The 12,584-nt window shown below is 48.8% G+C and overlaps 1 protein-coding gene across 1 annotated transcript in view; it reads right to left on the bottom strand.

Annotated features, from left to right (window-relative positions):
• Positions 1-12,584, bottom strand: part of LOC134343000 (potassium/sodium hyperpolarization-activated cyclic nucleotide-gated channel 3-like) — a 78,694-nt gene that overhangs the window by 4,590 nt on the left and 61,520 nt on the right. Inside the window, exons 6-7 of the mRNA XM_063041786.1 lie at positions 12,075-12,315; positions 9,824-9,988 (exon numbers count right to left, since the gene is read on the bottom strand). Of these exons, the coding sequence (XP_062897856.1) occupies positions 9,824-9,988; positions 12,075-12,315 (406 nt within the window). The remainder of the gene's footprint in view (positions 1-9,823; positions 9,989-12,074; positions 12,316-12,584) is intronic.

The raw sequence follows: 12,584 nt of genomic DNA, 5'->3' as shown, positions 1-12,584 counted from the left end.
TCCATAGATGCTGCCTGATCTGCTGAGTTCCACCAGCATTTTGTGTGTGTGTTGATTGGGAACCAGCTGCCAGGGGAAGTGGTTGAGGCATTTAAGAAGTATGTGGACAGGTATATGGATGGCAGGAATTTGAAGGGATATGGGTCAATTGTTGGGAAATGGGATTAGCTTGAATAGACATCTTGTTTGGCATGGACACTTGTGGGCTCAAAGGCCTTTTATCTGAGCTACACAGCACTTTGATATCCCTCCCTACCGTTGGTAATACCTACAGGAGGCACTGCCTCAAGAAGGATCCATCCATCAAACACCCCCACCATTTTTTGGTCACCAAATTACAGGAAGGATATAAATAAGGTTGAAAGAGTGCAGAGAAGGTTTACAAGGATGTTGCCGGGACTTGAAAAACTCAGTTACAGAGAAAGGTTGAATTGGTTAGGACTTTATTCCCTGGAGCGTAGAAGAATGAGGGGAGATTTGATAGAGGTATATAAAATTATGATGGGTATAGATAGAGTGAATGCAAGCAGGCTTTTTCCACTGAGGCAAGGGGAGAAAAAAACCAGAGGACATGGGTTAAGGGTGAGGGGGAGAAAAGTTTAAAGGGAACATTAGGGGGCGCTTCTTCACACAGAGAGTGGTGGGAGTATGGAATGAGCTGCCAGATGAGGTGGTAAATGCGGGTTCTTTTTTAACATTTAAGAATCAATTGGACAGATACATGGATGGGAGGTGTATGGAGGGATATGGTCCGTGTGCAGGTCAGTGGGACTAGGCAGAAAATGGTTTGGCACAGCCAAGAAGGGCCAAAGGGCCTGTTTCTGTGCTGTAATTTCTATGGTTCTATCCACGCCATGCCATCTTCTTGCAGTTCCCATCCGGCAGGATATGCAGAAGCCTGATGTCCTACTCCACCAGGTTCTTGGACAGCTACATCCCATCGACCATTCAATTCTTGAACCATCCAGCACAACCCTAATCACCAGCTTAGCAACACTATGACCACTTCAATCACTTTGCACTGAAATGGGACTTCTTTTGTTCTTTCTTGTAAAAATTGTATATATTTTATGTTTTTTTTCCTTAGGAGTGCTCTGCTTATATGATGCCATGTTTCTGCGCAACTGTTGCAAGTACCATTCTCATTACGTGTGTATATGGCAATAAACTCAGTTTTGACTTTAACAGGCAGGTCAGGTGTGAGTTCATTTTAATAAAAGGAGTGTTACGGGTAAGGTAGATGGACCTGGTTCCACACACTGTTGATGTAGTGTCAATGATCTGGATGAGAATAAAAATCTGCAGCTGGTACATCAACAGTGAAGCTGGTAATCAGGATTTACGAGGGGATCAGTTGAGTAAATGGGCCAAGGAACAGCAAATGGAACTTAATTCAGTAAGTGCAAAGTGTCGCATTTTAGGAAGGCAAATGAAAGTAGGACTGAGGAGGATTGTTGACTAGAGGGGCCAAAGAGCACAGGGACAAAGTTTGCTGAAAGTGGTATGGAGGTAGATAGGATGGTGAAGAAGAATTCTGAAACACAGGCCTTCATTGGTCAGGGCACTGAGTAGAGAATTTAGGATATTTACGTTGCAGTTGTACAAGAAGCTGCATTTGGAATATTGTTTTCAATTGGTCATTCTGTTATAGGAAAGATGCCACGAAGCTGGAAAGAGTGCCAAGGAGAATTACAAGGAAGATGCCAGACTGAGTTATGGGGTGAGGTAGAGCATGCGTAGGACACCAAAGAGTGATCTTATAGAGGTGTATAAAATCATGAATCATGAAGGACCTAGATATGGTGAACTTTTTCCCAGGGTTGAAGAATCAAGAACTAGAGGATACGGGCTTAAGGCAAGAGGGGAATGATTTAATAGAAACCTCAGGGGCAACTTTTCCAGACAGAGGGTGGTCAGTATATTAAACAAGCTGCTAGGGGAAATTATTGAGGCAGATACATATAATATGTAGATGGACTGGAAAGGTTTAGAGGGCTATGGGCCAAATATGGGCAAATGGAAAGGACTTCGATAGGAATCTAGGTTGACGTGGACCAGCTTGGTCAAAAGGGGCTGCTTCTATGCTGAATGACTCCACGATTAATCCAGGCTCTATAATGTGGAGAAGAAAAGCTCCAATCTCAAACCTCTACAGCTATTGACACTCATGGTTTACTTCAGGAGTAAACCCCGAGGAAAATCCGGAGCTGGAGTCCCTAAGGCAGTCCTACTTGGAGTTCAACATTGATTGGCAGCTCTCGCAATACCTCTGGTGCCAAACTGTTTTGGTCTCCGCTGTTCCTTTGGATTCCTCAGCGGCATGGCGAGGTGGAGCCTGCTGCATGGGCAACAGCTTGTTCTCCATATCGTACTGCCCTGGCTTACCTAGACAACTCGGATACAACATCCATGGTCAACCCCAATCAGCTGAGGGCTTACTAACAATGCTGTGGCCATTACAGAGATCTGAGGGGCGTTTGATGGCTCTGGACCTGTACTCACTGGAAATTGGAAGAATGAAAAGAGATATCATTGTACCCTACTGAATATTGAAGGACCTAGATAGAGTGGAGGGGCAGAGGATGTTTCCTATAGTGGGAAAGTCCAAGACCAGAAGGCACAGCCTCAGAATAGAAGGACGTCCCTTTAGAACAGAGATAAGGAGAAATTTCTTTAGCTGGAGGGTGGTGAATCTGTGTAATTCATTGCCACAGACGGCTGTGGAGGTCAAGTTATTGAGTATATTTAAAGCGGAGGTTGATAGCTTCTTGATTAATAAGGGTGTCAAAGGTTCTGAGGAGAAGGTAGGAGAATACAGCTGAGAGGAATAATAAATCAGCCATGATTTGGCTTGATGGGCCAAGTGGTGATTTGGTCCAATTCTGCTCCTATGTCTTATGGTTGAAGGGCTGGCAGCTCAGTGTTCCAGGGATCAAATGGATTAGACATGATAGAGAGGGATGTGAAAGAGAGGTGGGGGAGTTTTGTGTTACTGATCAGTGAGGATATCACAGCAGCGCTTAGAGAGGATGTCCTCGAGGGCTTATCCAATGAGGGTAGAGCTCAGGAATAAGAAAAGTGCAATCACTTTTATGGAATTATAGGCATCCCAATAGCCAGCGGGAGGCAGAGGAACAGATAGGTACACTGATTATGAAAGGATGCAGCAGCAACGGGATAGTTGTTGTGGCTGACTTAAATTTTCCCAGCATTAGCTGGGACTCTCTCAGTGCCGGAAGGTTAGAGGGGCCGAAGGTGTTAGGTGCATCCAGAGGGCTTCTTAAGATAGGTTAGCTTTATTTGTCACGCACGAATTGAAACACACGATGAAAGGTGTTGTCTTGCGGCCATATCCAACACAATCTGAGGATGTGCTGGGGACACTACAGCAAGTGTCGCCAGGCTTCTGGTGCCAAAGATAGCATGCCCACAACTCACTAACCCTAACCAATATGCCTTTGGAATGTGGGAGGAAACCAGATCACCCGGAGGAAACTCATGCAGTCACAGTGAAAATGTACAAACTCCTTACAGATACTGGTGGGAATCGAACCCTGATCTTAAGGTTGGTGCTGCAAAGCGTTACATCAACCATACACTATTGTCCTGCCTTAGTATCTGGACAAATCATGTGGATAGTTGAACCAGGGAAAAGGCCACACCAGACATTGTTTTGGGGAGTGAGCCTGGACGGGTGATCAAATTTTCAATGGGAGAGCATTTTTTTTTGAAGCTTTCAGATATCTATGGATGAGGATAAGACTGGACTTGGGGGAAAGTCTAATTACAATGATATTGGGCAGAAGATGGGGAGAGCAGATTGAAAACAACCGTTACTGGGCAAATCCACATCTGATGTTCTTTCCAAGATGGTGCTGGCGATATATGGCAACTTTATGTGGGCAGCTCACAAAACTACTAGAATTATATCTTCTGAACTGTTATTGCTGCAATCTGCAGCCTGGAATTTCTCTTTAAGAAGCCTACTTTTGAACCATCTCGTCAATCTTTGTTATTTATTGTTCTTAATAAATTCTATTATATTTCTTTATTTTCCCATAAATGCTTGCAAGAAAATTAATCTCAGGGTAGAATATGGTGACAAAGGGATACTTTGATAACAAATTTACTTCGAGCACTGACATGGAAGTCATTTAAAGGTCAGCTTGTCAGAATTCAGGACCAACATGTTCCTGTGAAGAAGAAGAGACAAGGATGGCAAGGTTTGGGAAATATGGATGACAAGAGATGTTGTATATTTAATCAAAAGGTAAAGGAAGCTCATGTAAGGTTTAGGAAACTGAAATCAGACAGGGCCCTTGAGAAATTTAAAGGAAACAAGGAATCAAGAGGGCTAAATGGGCCATGAATTGCTCTTGTTGAGTAGGATTAAAGAGGTGCCACGTAAACATTGCAGTTAGTGTGATGCTATTACAACTCGGAGCATTGGAGTTCAGAATTCAATTTCAGCATCCTCTCGAAGAAAGTTTGTACTTTCTTCCCATGGGTGTGTGGGTTTCCTCTGGGTTCTCTGGTTTCCCCTCACATTCCAAAGATTTACGGGTTAGTAGGTTAATTGGTAACTGTAAACTATCCTATGATTAGGTGGGTTGTTGGATGGTACGGTTCACTGGGATGGAAGGCCTGTTCTATTCTGCGCTGTAACTCAGAATAAATAAATAGAATTCCTGAGCATTTTAGAACGTACATTAGAAATACATTCTACAGAGGATGTATTGAGAGCATCCTGAGCAGCTGCATCACTGCCTGATTCGGAAATTGCACCGTCTCGGATCACAAGACCCTGCAGCGGATAGTGAGGTCAGCTGAGAAGATCATCAGGGTCTCTCTTCCCGCCATTAGAGACATTTACACCACACACTGCATCCGTAAAGCAAACAGTATTATGAAGGACCCCACGCACCCCTCATATCAACTCTTCTCCCTCCTGCCATCTGGCAAAAGGCACCAAAGCATTCGGGCTCTCACGACCAGACTATTTAACAGTTTCTTCCCCCAAACCGTCAGACTCCTCAATACCCAGAGCCTGGACTGACACCAACCTACTGCCTTCTACTGTGCCTATTGTCGTTTATTATTTATTGTAATGCCTGCACTGTTTTGGGCACTTTATGCAGTCCTGGGTAGGTCTGTAGTCTAGTGTAGTTTTTGTGTTGTTTTTATGTAGTTCAGTGTAGTTTTTGTATTGCTTCACGTAGCACCATGGTCCTGAAAAACGTTGTTTCGTTTTTACTGTGTACTGTACCAGCAGTTATGGTCGAAATGACAATAAAAAGTGACCTGACTTCACTTGACTTGACTTGAAATGGGGGTCACTAAGGAGAGGGTAAGAAGAAAAAGAGGAATTGCTGTAGAAGAGTCTTGACCCAAAACGTTGACCTTTTTCAATCATTTCCATAGATGCTGCCTGACCTACTAAGTTCCTCCAACATTTTGTGTCTGTTGCTTTGGATTTCCGGCATCCGCAGACTTTCTTGTGTTTATGATTGCCGCCAAGAGCCAGAGAGGAACTGGCCGAGATACTAAGTCCACACTGGAATTCGCCAAGGAGAAGGACATGGAAGATAGTTGAGATCAGGGTGCTGAAATTCTGGGGCTTCTTGTGAGCTGCCCCCAGCACGTCCATGGGTGTGTTGATTGTTCATGCAAACAACACATTTTGTTGTACATTTCGATGTACGTGTGATAAATAAATCTGAATCTGAATGTTGGCATCAAGAAGGAAGGAGCTGTTGGGTTTCTTGAAGAGCATTGCAGATAAGTCACCAGGGCCTGTTGGGGTCTAACACAGGGTGCTGACAGAAGCAAGGGAGGTGATTGCAGAGTCTTTGACTGAGATTTTGTACCCTCTTTAGACACGTGTGAGGTCCTAGGGGACTGGAGAATGGCCACTGTTGTTCCTCTGGACAATGGAGATAAACCAGGAAGTCACAGTGGGTAAGCCTCACATCAGTGGTAGGGAAATTGTTAAACCAACAAAAAATGTTGGAGGAACTCAAGAGGTCAGGCATCATGCATGGAGAGGAATAAACAGTTGATAGTTCGGGCCACGACTCTTCATCAGGACTGGAAAGGAACTGGGAAGAAGCCAGGGTAGGAAAGTAGGGGGAGGGGAAGTAGTACAAGCTGGCAGGTGATAGGTGAACAACAGGAATTCTGCAGATGCTGGAAATTCAAGCAACACACATAAAAGTTGCTGGTGAACGCAGCAGGCCAGGCAGCATCTCTAGGAAGAGGTGCAGTCGACCTTTCAGGCCGAGACCCTTCGTCAGGACTAGTCAGGTGATAGGTGAGACCAGGTGAAGGGGAGGGCGAGTGGATAGGGGGAGGGTGAAGTAAACAGCTGGGAACTGATAGGTAGAAGAGGGAAAGGATTGAAGAAGAAGGAATATGATAGGAGACAGGAGTGGACCATGAGAAAAAGAGGAGGAGGGGAAATTATTGGAATAAGAACAGAACCAACTGCTAAATGGAATGACTCATTAGGAATAGTCAACACAGGGAAGGGGGGAAATCGTGTCCTTGAGGTGACAAAGATGGTTGTTGAGGGTAGAGCAGTGGATGTTGCTTACATGCACCTTAGTGAAGCTTTCAACAAGATCTCTCACGGTAAGCTGAAGCAGCAGGTCCGTGATGACTTGGTAGATTGGATCCAACATTAGCTTGGCTATAGAAGATAAAGGGCTGTGGTGAAGAGGTGTTATGCTGACTGGAGCTCCATGACTAGTGCCAGGTCCTCAGCTACTTGTGATACATATCCACACTGTTTGGACAAGAATGTGGTTGGGCTAATCCGTTAAGTTTGCAGATGACAGAAACGTTGGTGAAATTGAGGTTAGTGAAGATGAGGGGTATCACAGCAGTGTGGTGTTTAGCACAATCATTAACCATCACCGATTAGGGTTCACTTCCTACCGCTGTCGGTAAGGAGTCTGTACGTTCTCCCCACAGCCGCGCGGGTTTCCTCTGAATGCACCGGCTCCCTCCCACAGTGCAAACATGTACGGCTCAGGGTTAGTGAGCTGTGGGCTGGAAATGTGATGGCATTTGCAGGCTGCCCCCAGCACAACCTGGTTGGATTTGATGCAAACAAGGCATTTCACCGTATGTTTCAATGTAGATGTGATAAATAAGGCTAATCTTTTCTCCTTCTTTAATCTAGTGGTTAGCACAACACTATTTTAGCATCAGTGACCCGGGTTCTGTTCTGCTACTGTCTGTAAGGGGTTTGTATGTTCTCCCGGTGACTGTGTCGGTATATTCTGAGTGCTCCAGTTTCCTCCCACAGTCCAAAGACGTACTATTAGTAGGTTAATTGGGCAGCACGGGTTCATTCTGCCGATGGGCCCGTGACCGTGGGTTCATTCTGCCGATGGGCCCGCTACCGTGGGTTCATTCTGCCGATGGGCCCGTGACCGTGGGTTCATTCTGCCGATGGGCCCGTTACCGTGGGTTCATTCTGCCGATGGGCCCGTGACCGTGGGTTCATTCTGCCGATGGGCCCGTGACCGTGGGTTCATTCTGCCGATGGGCCCGCGACCGTGGGTTCATTCTGCCGATGGGCCCGCGACCGTGGGTTCATTCTGCCGATGGGCCCGCGACCGTGGGTTCATTCTGCCGATGGGCCCGCGACCGTGGGTTCATTCTGCCGATGGGCCCGCGACCGTGGGTTCATTCTGCCGATGGGCCCGCGACCGTGGGTTCATTCTGCCGATGGGCCCGCGACCGTGGGTTCATTCTGCCGATGGGCCCGCGACCGTGGGTTCATTCTGCCGATGGGCCCGCGACCGTGGGTTCATTCTGCCGATGGGCCCGCGACCGTGGGTTCATTCTGCCGATGGGCCCGCGACCGTGGGTTCATTCTGCCGATGGGCCCGCGACCGTGGGTTCATTCTGCCGATGGGCCCGCGACCGTGGGTTCATTCTGCCGATGGGCCCGCGACCGTGGGTTCATTCTGCCGATGGGCCCGCGACCGTGGGTTCATTCTGCCGATGGGCCCGCGACCGTGGGTTCATTCTGCCGATGGGCCCGCGACCGTGGGTTCATTCTGCCGATGGGCCCGCGACCGTGGGTTCATTCTGCCGATGGGCCCGCGACCGTGGGTTCATTCTGCCGATGGGCCCGCGACCGTGGGTTCATTCTGCCGATGGGCCCGCGACCGTGGGTTCATTCTGCCGATGGGCCCGCGACCGTGGGTTCATTCTGCCGATGGGCCCGCGACCGTGGGTTCATTCTGCCGATGGGCCCGCGACCGTGGGTTCATTCTGCCGATGGGCCCGCGACCGTGGGTTCATTCTGCCGATGGGCCCGCGACCGTGGGTTCATTCTGCCGATGGGCCCGCGACCGTGGGTTCATTCTGCCGATGGGCCCGCGACCGTGGGTTCATTCTGCCGATGGGCCCGTTACCGTGGGTTCATTCTGCCGATGGGCCCGTGACCGTGGGTTCATTCTGCCGATGGGCCCGTGACCGTGGGTTCATTCTGCCGATGGGCCCGTGACCGTGGGTTCATTCTGCCGATGGGCCCGTGACCGTGGGTTCATTCTGCCGATGGGCCCGTGACCGTGGGTTCATTCTGCCGATGGGCCCGTGACCGTGGGTTCATTCTGCCGATGGGCCCGTGACCGTGGGTTCATTCTGCCGATGGGCCCGTGACCGTGGGTTCATTCTGCCGATGGGCCCGTTACCGTGGGTTCATTCTGCCGATGGGCCCGTGACCGTGGGTTCATTCTGCCGATGGGCCTGTTACCATCCTGTATCGCTGATAAATAAATAGCCAAAGCATTCAGCAGGATCATTTGGATATGTGGGTGAAGAAGATGGAGTCTTATCTGGACAAGTGTGAGGTGTTGCACTTCAGGAGGTTAAGTATAATGGGGAAGAGTACAGTTCATGGCAGGACAGTGGGATGTTGGGGTGCAAACACTAGCTCCTTGAAACTGCCAACACAAGTACATAAGGCACACGGCAATCACGCCCTCATCACTTGGGATACTGAGTATAACAGTCAGGAAGTCACGGTCAGCTGTATAAAACTTTGGTTAGGCACATTTAAGTGCCACGGTACGTGCAATCTGGTCATGGCATTACAGGAAAGACATGGCAGCTATGGAGGGGGCTCAGAAGAGGAGTGAGCTGTAAGGAGAGTTTGACAAATTTGGGTTGTTTTCTCTGGAGCGTCGAAGTCCGAGGGGAGACCTGACAGTGGTGTATAAGGTTGTGAGAGGCATGGATAGGGTAGATGGACAGCCTTTTTCTCTTTACCAGGATGGAAAGGTCAAATACTCAAAGACATGCATTGAGGCAAGAGAGGGAACGTTTAAAGGAGATGTGCAATGTAACGTGCACAAAGTGCTGGAGGAACTCTTGGCATCTTCATTTTCAGTCCGGATGAAGGGTCTCGGGAGAGGATTGAAGAGTTGACATTTCAGACCAAGACCCTTCATTGGGCAGAGTTGTTGTTTTTTTAAACGCACACGGAGTGGTGGGTTCCTGGAGCAGGTTGATGGTGGGACAGATTGACAGTGGTGTTTAAGAGGCATTTAATCAGCAGGGAAGGAAAAGATATCGACAGCGGGTGGGAATATTTTGGATTGGCGTTGTGGTAGGTGCAGACAATGTAGGCCAAAGGGCCTGGTCCCGTGCTGTACCGTTCAGTGTTGTAATGGCCTCCTCATCTCCCGTGTAACAGACTCGACAGGCTGACTGGCCCTTGGCTCTGGGGTGGGGTTGGGGGACCGGAACGCACGGGAAGAGTCACGCAACCTGGGAAGTCGGCTGGGGTGCCGTTGACCGTCCCTACCTATCCTGTTGAGCCGATCCATAGCGACGGTCTCGAAGGCGCGCCTCATCATAGGGTACTCCTCTAACACCTCGTTGAAGTGATCGACGGACAGGGAGTAGAGCCTGCAATAGGTGTCCGCACGCACGCTGGCTGTTCTCCGGCCACGGGTCAGCAGGCAGATCTCTGGGGTAGGGAGAAAGCAAGTCAGCTCCGTTCCATCGCTCAGCTCTCACATTCAGAACCCTCCCGCTCCATCCCCGGTGAGCCTGGCCCTCCTCATCTCCTCCCCACCCCCACACTGCCCACAGTCAACTGGGAACATGTGCCTGTCTGCTTGTTTGTTCCCCGTGCCTCTGTTGGTCTGTCCGTCTCTCATCTTACAACAGAGAATACCGATCAAAAATACGTCAATAAAAACTCATTATTTTTATGAGCAACACTCAAAAACTGCCCGAGGAACTCAGCAGGTCATTTTGGCTTCTCGCCCCCTCCCCAACCCCGCCTTCCTTTCCAGTTCTGAAGGAGGGTATCAGCCCGAAACATCGAATGTTCATCTACGAGGGGTGATTGATAAGTTCGTGGCCTAAGGTAGAAGGAGATGGGTTACACAGCTCTCATTACACGCACGTGCAGTTCAACTCTTTGAGTGATTATGCAAAACGTTTGAAGTTAACTCATCTCCTTCTACCTTAGGCCACACACTTAACAATCACCCCGATGAGTTATTAACATCAAACTTTCTGCATAATCGCTCAAAGAGTTGAACTGCGTGTGCATGTAACGGGAGCTGTATAACTCATCTCCTTCTACCTTGGGCCACGAACCTATCAATCACCCCTGCCTGTGGGCACTTTCTGGAGATCCAAGATCCGTATGCTCCACAACCGCTGGATTAAGTGTGTAAATGTAGGAGGGGACTATGCTGAAAAATAAATGTGCTAGGTTTTCTAAAATTGACTCCTCCTACCTTAGGCCACGAACTTATCAAGCACCCCTGGTATTATAGATGCTGCCTGATCTGTTATTGCTTTGGATTTCCAGCATCTGTGTTTATTATCTGTAGGAACTTGGTTAAAATCCCTCACCATCTAGGACGTGTCCTTTTCTCATTACTACCATCAGGGAGGAGGCACAGCAGCCTGAAGACCCACAATCAATTATTTAGGAACAGCTTCTTCCCCCCGGCCATAGGATTTCTGAATGGTCCATGAACCCATGGATACCACTTCTCAATTACTTCGTTTGCACTGTTTATTGAGTTCATAATCTATAGTCAGTGTATGTTTTGGCACTGTACTGAAACCGAAATACAACCGATTTCTTGTCATCCAAGACAGTTATTGTAAATTTGATTCAGGTTCTCTAATCCCTTAACAACCCCCCACCCCTCTGCCTCTGTGTATATGTCTCTCTCCGTGTGTGTGTCTGTCTGTCTTTCTTTTGCTTTTTAATCACTTTCTCACCTGTGTCTCTGTCTCTATCTCTCTCTCTCTCTGTCTGTCTCTACCCCTCTTTCTCTGTCTCTCTCTCACTCTCTCACTTTCACTCTCCCTGTCTCCGTCTGTCTGTGTGTGTCTCTCTCTCTCTCTCTCTCCCCTGTCTTTCTCTGTCTCTGTCTCCTTGTGTCTCCATCTTTCTATCTCTGTCTCTCTGTGTTTCTGTCTCTGTGTTTGTCTCTCTCCCTGTCTCTGTGTCTGTGTGTATGTGTGTGTGTCTCTCTCTCCCTGTCTCTGTCTCTCTCTCTCCTCATCTCTCCGTGACTCTGTCTGTCTGTCTCTCTCTGTCTCTCTGTCTGTCTGTCTCTCTCTCCCTGTCTCTCTCTGTGTCTCTGTCTCTCTGTGTTTGTCTCTCTCCCTGTCTGTGTATGTGTGTGTGTCTCCCTCTCCCTGTCTCTGTCTCTCTCTGTCTGTCTCTTGCTCTGTCTTTCTCTCTGTCTCTATCTCTCTCTCCTCATCTCTCTGTCTCTGTCAGTCTGTCTGTCTCTCTCTCTCTGTTTCTGTCTCTCTCTGTTTTTTTCTCCCTGTCTCTCTGTGTCTCTCTCTGTCTGCCTCTCTCTGTGTCTCTGTCTCTCTCTTTCCCCCAAGACTGATTACTTTACCATGAAAAAGCAGTGGATTTGAGTGAAATTTAAGCCCTCAGGCCAATCCCAGTTCTCCCTCCACCTTTAACTCCCACTCAGATAGCCCAATTCTGTCACGTGCTGGGTGGAGGGGTCCCTCGCTAACGTGGGTCGGGGGCAGATGGAATGGAGGGGGAGCAGGCCAGGCACCTCCAAAGTAGGAGCCGTCCGAGAGTTTGGTCTCCTTGCTTCCCTTGGTGAGAATGCTGACTACTCCGTGCTGGATGAAGTACATCTTCTTGCCCACCGTCCCCTCCCGCACAATGTAGTCGGCCGGCTGAAACACCTCGAAACGCAGCTTGGTCAACATGGCCGTCACAAAGTTGGGGTCAGCGTTGGCGAAGAGAGGCATGGTGGCTACCAGGTTCCGGCAGTTGAAGTTCACAATCTCCTGTGGGGAGGGACAGAGGCCCAGCCAGTCAGTGATGAATGTCCATGGGGCTGGTACTGTGGGGGGCTAACTGGGACCCGGGTGTTTATTGTGGGTGGGTGATGGGGACCCAGGTGTTTACTCAGAGTGGGTGACGAGGACTGGGGTGTTAATTGTGGGTGGGTGATGAGACCAGTGTGTTTACCGAGAGTCAGCGATGGAGACCCGCGTGTTTACTGAGGGTCGGTGATGGGGACCCGGGTGTTTACTGAGGGTCGGCGATGGGGACC

The sequence above is a fragment of the Mobula hypostoma genome, chromosome 2 (assembly GCF_963921235.1).
Source record: "Mobula hypostoma chromosome 2, sMobHyp1.1, whole genome shotgun sequence".
NCBI lineage: Eukaryota > Metazoa > Chordata > Chondrichthyes > Myliobatiformes > Myliobatidae > Mobula > Mobula hypostoma.
The sequence above is the reverse complement of the archived record's forward strand: the minus strand, read 5'-3'. Positions and strand labels throughout refer to the sequence as shown.